The 18,955-nt window shown below is 43.0% G+C and overlaps 1 protein-coding gene and 1 pseudogene across 1 annotated transcript in view; both read left to right on the top strand.

Moving 5' to 3' along the window:
- LOC124722335 (coiled-coil domain-containing protein 63) overlaps positions 1-18,955 on the top strand; it is a 262,170-nt gene that overhangs the window by 122,157 nt on the left and 121,058 nt on the right. Inside the window, exon 4 of the mRNA XM_047247510.1 lies at positions 12,190-12,371. Coding sequence (XP_047103466.1) covers positions 12,190-12,371 — 182 coding nt within the window. The remainder of the gene's footprint in view (positions 1-12,189; positions 12,372-18,955) is intronic.
- LOC124723403 lies at positions 1,120-1,237 on the top strand (annotated as a pseudogene).

Below are 18,955 nucleotides of genomic sequence, written 5' to 3'. Positions count from 1 at the left end.
ATTGGATCCAGTAAATAAATTGGCGAGGCAACGTATTATCCATTTTGTGAACAGTTCTAGAAATAGTTTTTCCCTCAGCCCTGTTTGATCATCGAATAACTAACCCTCTGTTCTTTTCATGTGACAGTAGATTTTAACTTCCTCAAAGATGGTCGTTAGTTGGCTCTTTGGAACAATATATAAAATTTCAAGATTATTCCTTCAACTTGTAACGTGTGCTTATTTTGAATGTGGTGAGTACTAAAGAAAGAGTTTTCTTTAGGTACCACTTCAGTATGTTCATTAAACCCAGTCAGAAAATAGCACTCTGTTTTTCCAGTATAAAAATTATTATACTCCTTCGAGGAGATTCTGTAAACAGCTGAATTTGTACATTTCTGTATCCAATCAACGCTACGGGAAGGCGTGTTAAGCAACGTGCTTTTGTTTTTGAAGCCTATCTTAAATTTATTCTTCCGAAAAAACCTTGCGATTTTATTCAAATTCTCATGTAAGTCATGCCTACGTATTTTAAAATGTTTTTAGCACCTGAACCTTGGTTTTGATGTAGGCGTTTGTATCTGTTAGTTTGTGGTCGCCTAGTACCAAAGCCTACTAATGCAGGGTGTCAGAACTGCAGGTCACCTACGAGGCGTGATTACGTGGGCTGGAGCCGGTCGATGAGCTGTGACATGGCGTGGATAAGGTGCGATGCAACATCGCCAGGAGGTTAGAGAGTAACACATAGCCACACTGCGTCACTATTCCCGCCGGATGCTGGATTTATTTTGAATAAAATTAATTTGGCGATTTTAATATATAATGCTATTATTATGACGACACCTGCGCAGTGTACAGATTCATGGTCAGATCGATCTTTTATAGTGGTGCAAACGGTATAAAACGGGCAATGTAAACTTGGCTACATAGTTATGCTATCTGAAGTTTAATTTGTATAACATTAGGGACTATGTTATTACGAAATTGCTTAATTTCCTGTTTTTTTTAGATATATTTTTATGTGACTCTTTAAGAGGTAAAAAAACATGCCACTCTATATGTACAGGATACTTTTATCACTACTGGCTGGAATTCACATCTATTTCAAGATAAAAATTGGTCTTTACTTTTAGTGTTTAAGCCAACGGCCTTGCCGCAGTGGTAACAGCGGTTCCCGTCAGATCACCGAAGTTAAACGCTGTAGGATTCGGCTAGTACTAGGATGGGTGACCATACGCTCTGCCGAGAGCTGTTGGCAAGCGGGGTGCACTCAGCCCTTGTGAGGCCAACTGAGGAGATACTTAATTGAAAAGTAGCGGCTCCGGTCTCGTAAACTGACAAAACGGCCGGGAGAGCGGTGTGCTAACCTCATGCCTCTTTATATCCACATGCACTGACGCCTGTGGGTTGAGGATGACACGGCGGCCGGTCGGTACCGCTGGACCTTCATGGCCTGTTCAGGCGGAGATTTTAGTTCATTTTTTAGTGTTTGACACACTTACTTGGGTAGCGACTGCGCGCCAGTTGTAAGGGCTACCTACGCACAATATACCATACGTATCCTGTCGTAGAGGGAAACATTTTGGAAATTTCTCTTCCAATGTTGTTCTAACTAAGTCCTAGAATTTTTTGATCGTAGTGTGGTCTGAGGATGGAGCTGTGTGCCGAAACCAGTAGCCAATAGATAAATATAAACAACTGCGACTGTAGACCAAAACATATATTATTCGTGAAGTTTATTGGTTTCTATTCCAACCGACTGTATGTCGACAGTGTGTTCCACATTCTGCTCATTGCTTTTAAGGCTTTCCTTGGTGTCCCTAAACTGCTCCAGGCTTGAAAATCAAACACAATTGATGTTACTGCAAAACACGTGGCTACTTAATTGTAAATTGTGTTTATGGTGTTCACTTCAGTATATGATACAGTATATACGATTGTAAATGGTACTTTGTATTTCCTCGTAAAATATATAGAAACAAAGTTCAGAGATTGAAAAGCGCTGTGACTAGTTCACATTTCTCGTTTTCAACACCATTAGAAATCCCTTGCTGGGTACAGGGATACTCCATATTTTTTTAAAAATTGTAATTAAAAGCTGTTGCTTCGTAACTAACATTGAATTCATTTACAATTCATTTCGGTTTATGATAAGGTTGGCCAAAGAGTTTTTCTACACACCCATATTGAATATTCCGAGATCCCAATGCACATCAGCTCCTTACATCATTTTAAAGTCCAGTAAAAGCAATTGATAATATTGGTTTGTTCCCCGTAACAGTAGTAGGTTAGTGTTATTTCCCACTCGAAACTCTCTCTGCATCTTAGAACATCAGTTCCAGTCTTCCAATGACAGAAATTCCAGAATGGCCGGCCGGAGTGGCCGTGCGGTTCTAGGCGCTACAGTCTGGAGCCGAGCGACCGCTCCGGTCGCAGGTTCGAATCCTGCCTCGGGCACGGATGTGTGTGATGTCCTTAGGTTGGTTAGGTTTAATTAGTTCTAAAGTCTAGGCGACTGATGACCTCAGAAGTTAGTCGCATAGTGCTCAGAGCCATTTGAACCAAGCCAAATTCCGGTTCAAATGGTTCAAATGGCTCTGAGCACTACGGGACTCAACTTCGGCCGGCCCAAATTCCGGAACCTGTGCCACTGCCACTGCCTGAGATAACAATAATATCATATGCACCCCTCCCACTGAGGAGTTTAAGCTCACGTGACCAAGATAAAAATTAAAAACAATTTGTATTTTGGCATAAATATCGAATATAAGGCACTGACACGAAGCTAATTTTCAAGATGGTTGTAACAACTTTTGTATCCTACTTACGAATATCAGGCAATTTAGAACAAGCTAATATATATACGGTAAAATGGTAGGCTGATGAAGCAGAAGTCTTGGTGGACGTATGTATTTTCCCTCTTTCTTTGTGTAACAAAACTCCGTAACTCCGCTGCTTTGACCAAGTTCAGATAGGTCTTTTGAGGCTTCTAAGTTTCCTCCCGGATCTATATGCTAAGACTCAGTACCACAAGTTTTAACTTCTCGATACTCTTCATGACAGAACATCCCTACATCGCAAGTACATGCAGACAATTCCGAGAACATATCACAGCGATGCAGTACTGTCTCAGAAATTAGAATGAAATGACTAGTCACCTTCATAATAGTATTTCCAACACTGTGATAAAAGTCACTGAAAACATGCACGTGGAGCTGCAACTAACAAAATTACGTCAGTTTACGATCAACGTTTCTATGTTGTAGTTACCTCATAATGTATGTACACTCCTGGAAATGGAAAAAAGAACACATTGACACCGGTGTGTCAGACCCACCATACTTGCTCCGGACACTGCGAGAGGGCTGTACAAGCAATGATCACACGCACGGCACAGCGGACACACCAGGAACCGCGGTGTTGGCCGTCGAATGGCGCTAGCTGCGCAGCATTTGTGCACCGCCGCCGTCAGTGTCAGCCAGTTTGCCGTGGCATACGGAGCTCCATCGCAGTCTTTAACACTGGTAGCATGCCGCGACAGCGTGGACGTGAACCGTATGTGCAGTTGACGGACTTTGAGCGAGGGCGTATAGTGGGCATGCGGGAGGCCGGGTGGACGTACCGCCGAATTGCTCAACACGTGGGGCGTGAGGTCTCCACAGTACATCGATGTTGTCGCCAGTGGCCGGCGGAAGGTGCACGTGCCCGTCGACCAGGGACCGGACCGCAGCGACGCACGGATGCACGTCAAGACCGTAGGATCCTACGCAGTGCCGTAGGGGACCGCACCGCCACTTCCCAGCAAATTAGGGACACTGTTGCTCCTGGGGTATCGGCGAGGACCATTCGCAACCGTCTCCATGAAGCTGGGCTACGGTCCCGCACACCGTTAGGCCGTCTTCCGCTCACGCCCCAACATCGCGCAGCCCGCCTCCAGTGGTGTCGCGACAGGCGTGAATGGAGGGACGAATGGAGACGTGTCGTCTTCAGCGATGAGAGTCGCTTCTGCCTTGGTGCCAATGATGGTCGTATGCGTGTTTGGCGCCGTGCAGGTGAGCGCCACAATCAGGACTGCATACGACCGAGGCACACAGGGCCAACACCCGGCATCATAGTGTGGGGAGCGATCTCCTACACTGGCCGTACACCACTGGTGATCGTCGAGGGGACACTGAATAGTGCACTGTACATCCAAACCGTCATCGAACCCATCGTTCTACCATTCCTAGACCGGCAAGGGAACTTGCTGTTCCAACAGGACAATGCACGTCCGCATGTATCCCGTGCCACCCAACGTGCTCTAGAAGGTGTAAGTCAACTACCCTGGCCAGCAAGATCTCCGGATCTGTCCCCCATTGAGCATGTTTGGGACTGGATGAAGCGTCATCTCACGCGGTCTGCACGTCCAGCACGAACGCTGGTCCAACTGAGGCGCCAGATGGAAATGGCATGGCAAGCCGTTCAACAGGACTACATCCAGCATCTCTACGATCGTCTCCATGGGAGAATAGCAGCCTGCATTGCTGCGAAAGGTGGATATACACTGTACTAGTGCCGACATTGTGCATGCTCTGTTGCCTATGTCTATGTGCCTGTGGTTCTGTCAGTGTGATCATGTGATGTATCTGACCCCAGGAATGTGTCAATAAAGTTTCCCCTTCCTGGGACAATGAATTCACGGTGTTCTTATTTCAATTTCCAGGAGTGTATATGACTCACACCCCACACGTCTGGACACTTCGTGCTAGTTTTGGACTATAGAAGTAATGTATAAATCTCTCACTACTTAGACAGCTTCACACATCAAAGAAGCAGTTTTTGCAGCCTGAAACTGTAGGAGGTGATTTTAAAGTATAGGATGTGTGCGTCCATCTCGGGTGACGTGTAGCTTGACATTTTCACTGTTGGCAATGGTGATGTGCGGAAGAAAGTATAGAATACGTGCAACAAACCAGTTCTATCGCAATCAAAGGGCGCTACTGACATATATAGATAAATATGAAGGGTGAACATTAATAAAACAGAAAAACTGCAGGGATGGGTTCGTGGCTGGAAAACGAGGAAAACAGGTCCTATTAATATGTGTGCGGAAATTGACGGTGTGCGACAACGACTTGTCCTGGAATACGGTACAGAGCTGCATTGCATCCACATCACAACAGAAATTCAAAGCGGCTTCCATTGGATTGCAGGTGATCGGAATAGTAGCGGTTGTCATGCAAGATACACATAATCGTACTTTGGCTTACAGTATGTTGGCGGGCCACTTTCCTGGAGCTTGTACTCGGGTTTGTCTCAATATCCCGTAGAACCCGGTCCTCCAGATCTGGAGGCCGCACAATCTGCCGTCTCCCTGCGCGTTCGTTTGTCTGAAACCACCCACAATTACACAAATGCCCAGAAAGGGCTTGAAATGTTGTGTGGCGTGGTTGGTGTCTGTGAGGGTCTCGTTTTTTTGTATAGTATAGCCGTACTGCCTCTCGACCGTTTCCATCTACTTGGCCGTACACAAACATCGTCTCGGCTTGTTCCCGACATAAGTGCCGGACCATTCTGCTGCTTACAGTACGCTGCGTCAATCACGCAGCCTGCAGCACTGCGGAAAAAGTCGGTTTGGTTCCAGATACAAACAAAATAATGTGGAATTTTACTTGCCCATTGGATAGAGCGGTCCAACGTTAGTCTAGTGTGATATTACTTTCAGGGTTATGTCTTAATAGGGACAGTAAACCAGGAGGAATAACCAGTCCTCCAGCAGTTCACTCTACTTGATGTTCACCGTAGGAGGACTAGAGCCTCCGGTACGTAGTCTATCGGGACATTGCAAGTCCTGAGACAGGTGAAATCGGCTAGTCGTACTTCTGTGAATATGAATGTGCAACTGAGATTTGATATTGGTCATCATGTGATGTGGTTTCTCTTCGTCCAATGAGTACTCGTTTACGGGGAAGATACCCTGTAATTCTAAACTTTCACCGAAGTCTCCAATTACTCTGAATGCTGCTGAGACTGCGGTGTGTGTGTGTGTGTGTGTGTGTGTGTGTGTGTGTGTGTGTTTGTGTGTACTCACATGTGCGCGGGCGTGCTAACGCGCTGCTTGATATACACTTGTAAGCCGCATGCAGATGGGGTCTTTGTGTCATTGTGTTGTAAACTTCACGAAGAGACAACACTCTGCACACAACAGAAGGGGGGACACGTGTGCTTATTCATATTAAGAATAACTTTTTTCTAATACAGATATTACACTTTTCTCTTGTGGGAAAATCTTGAATTTCATTTACACGATATATTCCGATAATGTGTAAGTCACAGATGATAGTGCATGTCATTGTCTGCACTGAATTTATACTGAGACGTGGAAGACTTAAATCCTAACGACATTCCTTATGAAATTTTCTTACACCGCTTCTTGAGCAGGGTTCTTGAACCTATCCTTGACAACATCAGTCGGAATCTTGCTTCACAATACCCAGTGGACCTACTATCTCAAATATTTCTCCAACGCTCAGGTTTTCGACACAGTGTATCTCATATTCAGATTAACCAACAAATTTCGCTTCCTTTCTTTCTCTATAGGCCGAAGAAGCTTAATATTCCGTGAGATGTCTTGGTCTCCTCTTCAACTTCTAAATCGAGGACATGGTGAGCAAATGTCTATTTGAAACTTACTGACATAAAAACTGTGTACTAGACCTGGACCTTAACCTGCTGCAGAGCGTAAATTCAGTCTGGAAACAATCCCCCAGGCTGTGGCTAAGCCTTGTCTTCGCAGTGTTCTTTCTTCCAGGAATGCTAGTTCGGCATGTTTCGCAGGAGAGCTTCGGTGACGTTTTGAAGGCAGGAAATGAGTGAGGTACTGACGGAAGTAAAGCTATGAGGAAGGTTCGTGAGTCGTGCTCGGTTAACAGTTGGTAGAGCGTTTGCCTGCGAAAGGCAGAGGTCTCGGCTCCCATACAGTTTTAAATCAGCGTTCCTGCAGAGTGAAAATTGATTATGGAATACTTTTACTTTCCTGCATATAATTCCTTTGACGCGTATATTTTTTTCAGACTGTGTTGAATACAGCGTGCTTCATAATTCGTATTACAGGCTTCCGTGAGTAGTCGAGGGGACTTCGTAAATAAAATTTAGACAGGGACACATGTTCGAAAATTTACCGTTTCGATATAAAATAAGATCGGATCACTTCCAAATTTCCTGCTTTATGGCACACACACAAACTGAGAAGAGGGTGCCATGGTCAGTCTCGATTGTAAATGACATCACATACCATTTTCGTCCGACTGCAACAAAGGCTGGGAGAAACTGGTACGTTCGCAAGTTGACTGTGGTGCTACACGGACACGATACGCACTCGACTTTGAAGGGAACGTCCTTCGTAACACAGAAGAGAATCCGACAATGAGTTCCCGTAACATTTCACATGTCATGGACACTTTTTGAACGCGCATGTGCCGCGTGGGGTAGCCACGCAGTCTAGGTGCCCTTTGCTATTGTTCGCGAGGCTTCCCCTGTAGGAGGTTCGAGTCCTCCCTCGGACATGTGTGTGTGTGTGTGTGTGTGTGTGTGTGTGTGTGTGTGTGTGTGTGTGTGTATTCCCCAAGATTACGTAGTGTATAAGCCTAGGGACCGACGACCTCAGCAGTTTGGTCCCACAGAAACTTACCACAAATTTCCAAACACGCATGTCAGATCCCATTGTCTACGTTGTGTGCGTACAGTAAAGCGGGACAATTGAAAGTGATCCGTTCTGGAAAGTTATTTTACATCCAAACGGTACATCTGGACGTGAGTTAAAAAAAAAAAAAAAAGGTTCAAATGGTTCTGAGCACTATGGGACTTAACATCTGAGGTCATCAGTCCACTAGAACTTAGAACTACGTAAACCTAACTAACCTAAGGACATCACACACATCTATGCCCGAGGCAGGATTCGAACCTGCGACCGTAGCTGTCGCGTGGTTCCAAACTGAAGCACCTGGAACCGCTCGGCCACACCGGTCGGCACATGGGCTCCATGTCAAATCTCTATCTACTGAATCTCCTCCGCAACCCAATGAAACTGTGAACGACGCTGTATAATTCGCTATAGCATCATCAGACTGCCGATAAATACTTCCAAATTTGGCTCTATTTCGAAAGTTTTGCAGGAAATACATTGCTGCAATGCGGCTGTCGGCGACAGCTTTTCACGCTACAAGTTCCCATGCATCTATGGAATAAAGAACGGCGATTAGTGATACAGGGTTGGACAAAAATTTGAAAACACGGTGATAAATGCATGCTTGAACAATAATGAAAAAGCTAGCCGAGCTTGCATGTTGAGTTGCTGTATTTGACCACGAACGGCACCTGCGCAGTGTCCTCAATTACAAGTGTCAGTAGAGGTCAGAGCAGTTTTCTCAATCAATTTGCCCATGAGTATTCATCGGCCTCGAGATCTATTTTAGCAAACTTAATTTTTGTCGCTTCCGACATTCCGCTCAGAAAACTATATTCACACGCAGCGAGAAAATCAACTGGATGGTATTTTGCATCATTTGCAAAACACTTCGTAGTTCCTGAATTATACCATGGAATATCTAACACAGTAGTAACCTCATTCGCTGCTTAGTAGTTCAATTCTGCCGTCATGTCTTTAAACTGCTGTTCGTGCTGCACAGCTGCTTTATTTAATCTTGATTCCAAATGTTCTCTATTTTTAAGCACCTCTCTTTCATATTCTGCTACTCTACTTAACAAATTGTCAATAGACTTAGTGGTCTATTCCTCAAGTGTATTTTGCCTCTGCAATCAAATTTTCATTTCGCCACCCAGTTCGTCCTGTATCTTCTCCAACTAGTCCCCGAAATTTTTCTCCACTGTGTCGACGACGCTGGTGATCACCAGGCCAACTTCTTCAGAAATTTTTCCTACATCTGCCCTTATAGCTTCTTCTCTTGACAAAATTATCGCTTCTAGATCTGATTTAATTTTCTTCATCTCAACTTTTACTGTTTCTGCTATACTTGTCTCTATTGAACCTATGTCTGTTTTTATTGAACCTGTCTCTGTATCCAAGATCTCCATTTTAGAGTTAAAGTTTGTCAGAATTTCCCTTACCCATGCCATAGAACCACCCGCAATTACATCTCCTTCCTCTGATTTCATACTATCTGCTCCACTAATATCGTCCCTCTCAAGGCACCTATTACAACGTTCAGACTTTGGACTACGTGGCCCACTGACATTATCGGAACAACACATGCTGGGTGATTGCTTAATTGTTAGAAGCTCCATCACTGACAATGACCGTGTGGGTTCACACATATTAACGCTATTGACGCATGTACTTAACTTGTGGGTCATGCTGGCTGCTTCTGCTATATTGCTGCTGCCGAAAGTGTGGATGCTGTCGATGAACTGCCGGCCGCGGTGGTCTAGCGGTTCTAGGCGCGCAGTCCGGAACCGTGCGACTGCTACGGTCGCAGGTTCGAATCCTGCCTCGGGCATGGATGTGTGTGATGTCCTTAGGTTAGTTAGGTTTAAGTAGTTCTAAGTTCTAGGGGACTGATGACCACAGTAGTTAAGTCCCATAGTGCTCAGAGCCATTTGAACCATTTGAATTTTGTCGATGAACTCGAAGTTATCGCCAGTGGCCCGCGTTGCCGTGCCGTGTCACTACGATGCCGTCGAGGTCAGCGCTGCTTGCAGACTCGAACTCAGCATGCCTCTACATAGTCTCCTTCTTCTTTTTTTAAGCTCAGCGGCTAACTTTCGAACACATAACTTTTGCTACCGATTCTGAAGAACGCAACTGGTGCAAAATATTATGCTCAGAGTTCCCACACAAACTGCCTATTATGCAATAGATTTGGGACCTGGATCAAAGAATTGCAATTGCGGTTCTAAAGAGATTAGGCTAATATCCCGAATTCGGCAGTGCAAGGCTCTGTCTTAAAAAGGATAGCTCGATATAGTCACTGGGTCGAGCCGCGCACGTCCGCTTTCATGTCCAACAGCCAATTCGCTGCAAATAATAATCTGTAGCTGTGATCCAGCAGTCAAATAGTCTATGCATTGGCTAGAATTGTGAGTTAATCAAGTACATAAAAATATAAAATAAAAGATAGACAAATAATTGAATAAAGAGGGTTCTATTCTAACGTCTGTAATTGATGAAGACAACAGAAAATTATGCTGAATTATGTTTATTCAAGAAAGAACATCTCAAATAAACGAGGAGTGGTCCTACGATATTCAGTTAAAATACAGACAGAAAATAGCAGTAAAGTTACTTTGATAACGTTACGAGAATGGCAGCAAAATCTCCACACATAAGTCATCAAAGTTTCTCGAAAACTAAGTCCATTGCGTAATCACAATACACGCAATATTCAACAGCTCAAAACAGTTCAGAGTTCAACATCATCATTCACAAATTAACACACACGGTACGAACAATAGTAAGTCATACTCTGTCGATTCTCAGTTACATAAATCAAGGGGCAAAAGTTATCCTACTCTGGAGCACATTCAAACCTTTCGAACTATAAGTGTTGCGCCGCTGTTCAACTCTCATTGGTTGAAGGCCATCCCCCTCAAAAATAAATCGTTCTCAAACACTGTAGACATGATTTGACTCACTTGACCCCTTTCCAGCAGTAAATTAATATATTATAACAATATTTAAAGAAAAGGAATGTTATAAACATTCTGTAACACACAGATAATTCACAATAATTGTAAATAAAGGTTTGTTCATAAATAAATATTCTAGTATTTTTGTGGAAGTGCGCTCACGTTAAATGACAACAGATTGTCGTTAGATACTTTTTAAACAATTATTTATGCCTTCTTGACAGAAGAGTCTATTGGTTAACTTTTCATTTGTGGTGTCCACTGCCACACGCGATTGACTACTGCCGGCCGAAGTGGCCGTGCGGTTAAAGGCGCTGCAGTCTGGAACCGCAGGACCGCTACGGTCGCAGGTTCGAATCCTCCCTCGGGCATGGATGTTTGTGATGTCCTTAGGTTAGTTAGGTTTAACTAGTTCTAAGTTCTAGGGGACTAATGACATCAGCAGTTGAGTCCCATAGTGCTCAGAGCCATTTTTGATTGACTACTTTTAATTTAGCACAGTTTTTTAACAGCACTTGCAACCAACATTTGAAAAAAGTTACTGGCAAAATAGTAACCGGTATGCCAAAATATGAGGTACTGATGCTGTGTTCATTTGCTGCGTAAATACAGAGAACACGATGTTCTGACAAACATTTACATAATGAAAAACATATAAAAACGTCGTAAGTCAATAAATAAATTAGATACAGGTACATAGCTTCCAGGGATGACAGATACAGTGCTATGCTATCATCTGAAATATCGGTTGTTGAAATCGCATGGAGCGATTAAAAGTTTTTAATTCACAGGGACTTTGTGAAAAATGTTTATTCCCTGGTGATATTAACTTCTGTAGTTTTAAAGATATTGAGACACTGTAGTGTCACTGGATGTGCCTCATTTGTCTGAGATCGCAAATGTATTCCGATTGTCATTAATATTTGATGTGAGTCACTATCGAATCTTAATGAGTTCTGTAATTTCGCCATTTTTAAGAAAGTCTGAGACTCCACCATTTCCTGGAGCATATTCTCCACAAAGACAATGCGAGCATCAGCAATCCAAATTCCGAGCTCTGGCGTTTACCCGTTTCCGGCGACACGCTCATTGTCTCTGCACGTGGCTAGCCGCAAACGTTTAACTGCCCGGCCTGGCCGCGTCGCGTCCTGTGACCTGGGCCCGCTAGCGTTCATCCATGCATTAAATTCAGTCTACCTCGAAGGAGTTGTAGCTGGCCCATTAGCTCACCTAGGTACGCCTAAAGTTACAGTATCCACCAGATTCCTCAAGTGTCTGGGTCAAACAACTAGAGGAAAGTGTCAACTTTAGTCATAAAGAGCTTTTTAAAACTCAGTTTGATGACAGAAATTAACCTCTGTTGTTCCTAGCACCAGTTCTAAATTGTATCGTGAGACATTACCATTAAATGAGCAGCACAGGTTTAGTCATTAAACTTGACAGTGTGGATTATCGATGTTAAAAAACCTCAAATATCTTTGAAATATTTCTTTATACAACTGAAATCTATTTTGGTCCTTTTAAATCTTTTACCTGAATAACGTATTTATTCACTGTTTTCTGTTACACATTGTATGCTTTTGCCAGGTAACGGTGAAATTCAATAAGATTCTAGCAGAAAACTCTAAACTACGGGAGGAGATAAACCATCTTCTAAAAGAGAGGAATCACTTCAACAGCCTCTACCAGCAGTTAGTAAGCGAGCTCAACTCTGGAAAGAAGATAATGCTCGATCTCATAGAGCAAGCGTCTCTTGCATATGACCAAAGGTAAGTGAAATGACATTTTAAAGTCAGTGAATTCACTATTGCCTTAATTTTTTCACTTTCATGTCTTTCCGGATCTCTCTCTCTCTCTCTCTTTCTCTCTCTCTTTCTCTCTCTCTTTCTTTCTCGTTCTCTCTAGCCAGTATGCAGATCGTAATAATACCTAGAAAGTGTATTTTTTGTGCAAACATCAACTTTATTTAAAATGGAAGATCGCCTATTGACATTAATGAACCACAATAGGGTAGATTAAAATGTTCGTAATGTTTGTTGCAGGATTCTAGTGAGAATCGTTTACAAGATATCGTATTTTGAAAAGTTAACTGTGATTAGCTAGAACTCACTATCCGTCGCAGACTACCTTGTATTTCCGCGCGTGATAGCATCGATAAAAGTTGCTAGCTACGTCGTTCTCGGGTTGGTCCCCATACCTTAAGAAAGCTATATTAGCGACGCTCTCTGCCGGAGACCAGCGTAAAAAGCCGACGGCACGTCGCACCAGCAGTCAGTACACTAGCTAAGAAGTCAATCACTACGTGCCATATCAGAACTGTTATGTCGGCTCTTCTATTCTCTTCGTTTTTCGTGTTAATTGCTATGGGAACCCTGCGTCTGCTATATAACTACTACAGGTTTTCCCTACGGTGCTCTGGTCGCTCTCGAATTCCCCGTGCTAGGCCACTGTTCACGTTGATTGCTCTCGCAGATCCGCTGTTCACACTCGTGAATCTGCACTTTCAACTTTGCATTGTTGTGCATTCTCCTGAAATTGGCTATCTCTAGCTACCTAAGCATAAATTAAAAATTGTAGAACTGTAGTATTATGACTGAAAGGACTTGAGGCACTACCAATGAATTAATCTTCGACACACCAGTTTGTTTATTCAGTCACCACAAAACAAAAGCATAAACTGCTACTTAGGAGTGCTTAGTTTTTGGTCTATTCACTAATAACTATAAGCTCGATTGCATGGAAGTGCATCACCGATGTTCTCAAGGTTAGCTTCATAATTCACAAGAGACCGCTGAATCTGAACCTCTTTTAACAGTGTTCAGTGACTCACTGAAGTATTTCTAAGTCTGAAGCTTCTCAATACAGTTCAGATTCTGAGTTCAGAAGCCAATCAAGTAATGTTAAAGACTCAGAATGCTCATAAAGAATTAATTTCAGTTTATACACTGTAGCTCAAAACTGCTCCAAATCCTCAATTTCACGAACTGCAACTCGCGCCAAAATCATTCAGTCCTGAGGCACCGCTCAGAAATTGACTAAGTCTTGAAGAAACAGGAATTACGCTAAATTAAGCTGACACTTGGGAAACCTGCTTCCCAGACTGACTGAGATTGCTCCTCATGGCACTCACTACATTGAACTACCTGATGTGCTATCGTGCATTTCGTTATGATATTTCCTGTGTCATATGCACTATTGCAGTAGACAATTTTTTTTCGACATTTAAATTCTGCAAGTTACATTTAATCTAAATTTACAACAAAGATTCCATTGGCGCGCCGATGCCAGTAACATGTCTGTTATGTCGGGTTTCTAGTTAATATTTAATTTCGGGTTCTCATGTAACGTAATTTTTAGTGTAATAAAATAAACTCGTTTAAAATTAACGGAAGACAGATATACAGTTTGATATCGCGAAGAGAGTTTTCATTACCATACTTTTGGTGTGTTTGAAATTTAAATACCTCGAGCTAATTGCCCTCAATTAACGTAATTAGTATCATGAAGCTTCCAGTGACAGTAATTAGCTCAAAACACATAAATCTGTAAATTTAAAGCTGTATTAACAGTATCACGTACTAATCACAACACATTCTGTTTCATGTGTTCGTGTTTCTTTCCTTTATTACTTGGAATTAATTATTAAAATCCATTAACAGTGTACAGCATCGGCCGCCCAAATAAAACATTGTATTGCAGATGCATCTATATAATTTGACAGCGTTGGAGTAGAATCACCCGTACCCATCTTACTGATCGCTTTATTCTTTTTTATTTGGAAGATTTCAGTTTTTCTAACAAATTATCCAATTAGATTATAGGTCGATTAGCCATTAGTATCAGAAATTCTAATTTAATATTTTCTTTTCTCGTCGCTCACATGATACTAATAGTTAACATCCATACAAGTTCTTGATATGGCTGATCTCCCATTAATGTCACTGTTCGACTTGGTAAGCGAGAGGTATGCTAGCAACTAGCACTGCGCACGAGAAATACTGTTCCCAGGCAAGTGACCTATTCTTACTTATTCGGCCTGCCGGGTTTCCTGATCACCCTGATCAGTGGCATATCTAGGGGTGTAAGTCTTGAGCACTGTATCCGTCGGGGATGCAGTTTTGTGAGGGGCGAAAGAAAACAGGAAGGACAAAAGGGAAAAGGACGAGGAAGGAGTGTGTAGAAGTAACAGGAAGAATCAGAAGAAAAAGAAAACGCAATGGACTAAAGGACACTAAAATTATAATGGGAAGGATATGTTGTTCTACGAGGGTTGTCCAGAAAGTAATGCACCGCATTCTTTTTCTCAGCCGAAAAAAAATTCTATGAATGCCAATCGTTACGTATGTATTATTTGAAGTCTCCTGACTGAACACGCCGAGTTTTCTTCACTCCCGACAGCTGGAATATCTGTAAGACCGTTTCAGAATGGCGTCTGTAGGTGATGTACGTTACAGGCAACGTGCCGTCATTGGATTTCTCACTTCAGAGAAAGAAACTGTAGGGATTATTCACAAACGCTTGTGCAAAGCCTATGGAGGATTTGCTGTCGACAGAAGTACAGTGTACGGAGGGTAAGATCATTAGAAGTCGGTTCGGCGGAGCTCCACGATCTGCAGCGGTCGAGGAGACGTTCAAAAATGGTTCAAATGGCTCTGAGCACTATGGGACTTAACATCTGAGGTCATCAATCCCCTAGAACTTAGAACTACTTAAACCTAACTAACGTAAGGACATCACACACATCCATGCCCGAGGCAGGATTCGAACCTGCGACCGTAGTGATCGCGCGGTTCCAGACTGAAGCGCCTAGAACCGCTCGGCCACGCTGGCTGGCTTGTTTTGGCAGAAAACAGTGTAATCAAGTGACAGTAGCATGTCACACCTGACATCCTGCTGCGAGCTGATGTTAATCGCGAGGACAGACGCATTACGACTCGGCAGTTGGTGGTGCATCTGTCAATGAACAAAGGAAGTTCACACAGTGAAGCAGTGGCTCCGCCACCAGGACAAGGATTGGTAGCGACAGGGCATACACGCCTTTTTTTCGCACTGGAGGAAGGCCATAGAACGGAATGGAGATTACGTGGAAAAATAAGATGTGTAGGTAAATCACAATTCTTCCGTGTGTGTAATTCTCGTTATGTTCAATAGAGAATTGTTCAAATGGCTCTGAGCACTATGGGACTTAACATCTATGGTCATCAGTCCCCTAGAACTTAGAATTACTTAAACCTAACTAACCTAAGGACAGCACACAACACCCAGCCATCACGAGGCAGAGAAAATCCCTGACCCCGCCGGGAATCGAACCCGGGAACCCGGGCGTGGGAAGCGAGAACGCTACCGCACGACCACGAGATGCGGGCAGAGAATTGTTGAAGAAAAAAAAATCCGGTGCATTACTTTCTAGGTAACCCTCGTAGTTGCTGTTGTTGTTCACAGTACTAAAAGTGGTTCGATGCAGCTTTCCATTCCAGTCTGTCCTGTGCAAGCCTCTTCAACACAGCACAGCCACCGCATGCTCCATTCTATAGGTTTGATTACTGTATTCAAGCTTTGGTCTCCCTCTATAATTTTTACCCTCCAAATTTCCTCCAATTACTAAACCGACAATTTCTTGTGCCTCAGGATGTTTTCTACCGACATATCCATTCTTCAGTCAAGTAATGCCAAAAACATCCTATTTCATCAATTCTGTTCAGTAAGGGAGAGTAGTGCCTAGAGGACCGTGCGCCTAGGAACATATGTTTTGTGGTCGGTACTTCAGTCTGGTACTGATTTTAGAATTACATGAAGAAATCCACACTAGAGGCCGCGATCAGCAGTTACAGACATTTTCTACAGTATTCGTGTTTGTTTGGCACAAAGCAGTGTTTCCTGCAACACCTGTAAATATTTCGAGTTCTACGTATTCAAGTGCCGTATAATATGCACTCTAAGACAAGAAAACTGCGCACCATGAAGGAATTATCTCAATGGGATGGAAATCGGTAGATGTGATGTGCAGACGAACAACTGATTACAGTTTCAGAAAAATTGGATAATTTATTCAAGAGAAAGAGCTTTACAAATTTAGCAAACCAAAGACGGGTTGGTCCACCTCTGGTTCTTATGCAAATTATTATTCAGCTGGACATTGATTGATAGCGTTATTGGTTATCCTCTTGAGAGATATCATGCCAAATTCTGTCCAATTGGCGCGTTAGGTCGTCAAATCCCGAGCTGGTTAGAGGATACTGCCCATAATGCCCCAAACGTTCGCAGTTGTGGGAGATTGGTATCCCACTGCTGTCTGGGCGTCTCTAGAAGCATCTTCGGCCTGGCCCGGAATGTCATTGACTGGAGTTGTTTTTAGTGATGAACAGATTGGGATTTTGACAATATTACTCGACAATTAGAATTTGTCACGATATCCCTCAGCGGGACATCCTCTAACTCTATGAACCATTGCCGAGCCGAATAACTGTCTGCGTAAGGGCCAGAGGTGGGGCAACGCGTTAGTGATTTGCTTAATTTGCGAAGCTCTTTCATTTGCATAAATTATCCAGTTTTCATGAAAATGTAGTTGTTTGTTCGCCTGTACATGTACATCACATCTACCGCTTTCCGCCCCATTCGAATGATTCCTTCTTGATGCGTCGTTTTCATCTTTCCTTTGTCACAGAGTCTATTACAGTCATTTGGAATATATTGTTAATTCTTCAGTTACAAAATTACATGAAAAATGAAATTCTATATGTTATTGGAAGCCGGCTGGTGTGGCCAAGCGGTTAAAGGCGCTTCAGTCTGGAACTGTGCGACCGCTACGGTCGCAGGTTCGAATCCTGCCTCGGGCATGGCTGTGTGTGATGTCCTTAGGTTAGTTAGGTTTAAGTAGTTCTACGTTCTAGGGGACTGATGACCTCCGATGTTAAGTCCCGTAGTGCTCAGAGCCATTTTTGCTCTTGGAACACCGTAGATGACGAGTGGACGGTTAAGCCATATTTCGTTGGTCGTGCACCATCTTGCACACTGAAACCGAAGAAGGATTTCTACCATGGAACATGTGTACGCTTTTGAATTTCGGTAGAATATTTTTTCCTTGACACGTGATCATGTTGTACCTGGAACATGTTTTAACATTTGGAAACAAACTTTAATTTTCCGAGTAGTTTTCGTAATTTCAACAAAATAATGCAGCACATAAAAAGTTAATGCCATCATTTAAAAATGTAGTAAGATAATATACTGCGAAAAGCAATACAATACTTTCAAGGACAACGTCATTTTATTCTCAAATGAGATGACGGGTAGTTCACCATTGTAAGAGTATATCATAATTCACACAAAATGAAACATCCATTAAACACTAAAGGGTGCCCAAACAATCGCATCAGTACACAGTGCGCCCCTCCTCTGGCAAAAACGATAGCATCTATTCTCGCATGCAAACGATCATAAATGTACCGATTAACATCCTGCGATAGATTGCCTTTCGTTGCAATTCGGTAACGGTTTTGGCAGACCTTGGAGAATCAGTAAGTACCCGAATCATCACGTCCAGTACGTGTTCAGTAGGTGAGAGATATGGTGGTCTTGTTGGACAGGGTAGTTGTTATACACCACGAAGAGAGTTTCGTCGCAGCTGGCGTATATAGACATGTAGTATCCTGCTGAAAAAGCACATCACGTTCCTATCGCAGAAATGGCAGTAGCAGTGGGATAACAGCCTGTGCACTGTAGCGGGTATGGATGTTTTATCCACCAAAAACACCGATCTACTCTCATCATTGTGGACAACAGAGCCATTCCGCCATTCCCACCCTCCAGTCAACTCTTTTACGACTCCAGACCAGCAATGCTTAATGGGGTCTGGTGTCAGTGGTAACCAGGGGCTTAATGCTGTAAGCAAACGGTTCCCAATGGCCCATGATGACACAACCGCTGTAACGTATGCCCAGAAGTCGTCCCTGGATTAAAATCGACTAAATTCCATTACCGTTGTTTTACTTTAGTTAATGTTTATCTTACAATGTCTTTTCAAGAAACTGTCCATTCCATTCAGCTGCTCTTCCAAGTCCTTTGATGATCACGAAAAACACTGAAGTTTTATTTCTTCTCTGTGACCTATATTTCCTTTTCCAAAACTCTTCTTTGTTTCCATTACTGTTTGTTCAGTGTTCCGTTCGAATAACATGAGGGTTAGACTACAAACCTGTCTCACTCTATTCTCAACTAGTACTTCGACTCGTATAACTGGAGTCTGGTTTCTGTATCAGTTGCGAATAACCTTCCGCTCCCTGCATTTTATTCCTGCTACCTTCAACATTTGAAATAGTGTGTTCTAGGGAACATTGTCAAAACTGCCTCTAAG

This window comes from Schistocerca piceifrons, chromosome X, assembly GCF_021461385.2.
Source record: "Schistocerca piceifrons isolate TAMUIC-IGC-003096 chromosome X, iqSchPice1.1, whole genome shotgun sequence".
Taxonomy (NCBI): domain Eukaryota; kingdom Metazoa; phylum Arthropoda; class Insecta; order Orthoptera; family Acrididae; genus Schistocerca; species Schistocerca piceifrons.
The sequence above is the reverse complement of the archived record's forward strand: the minus strand, read 5'-3'. Positions and strand labels throughout refer to the sequence as shown.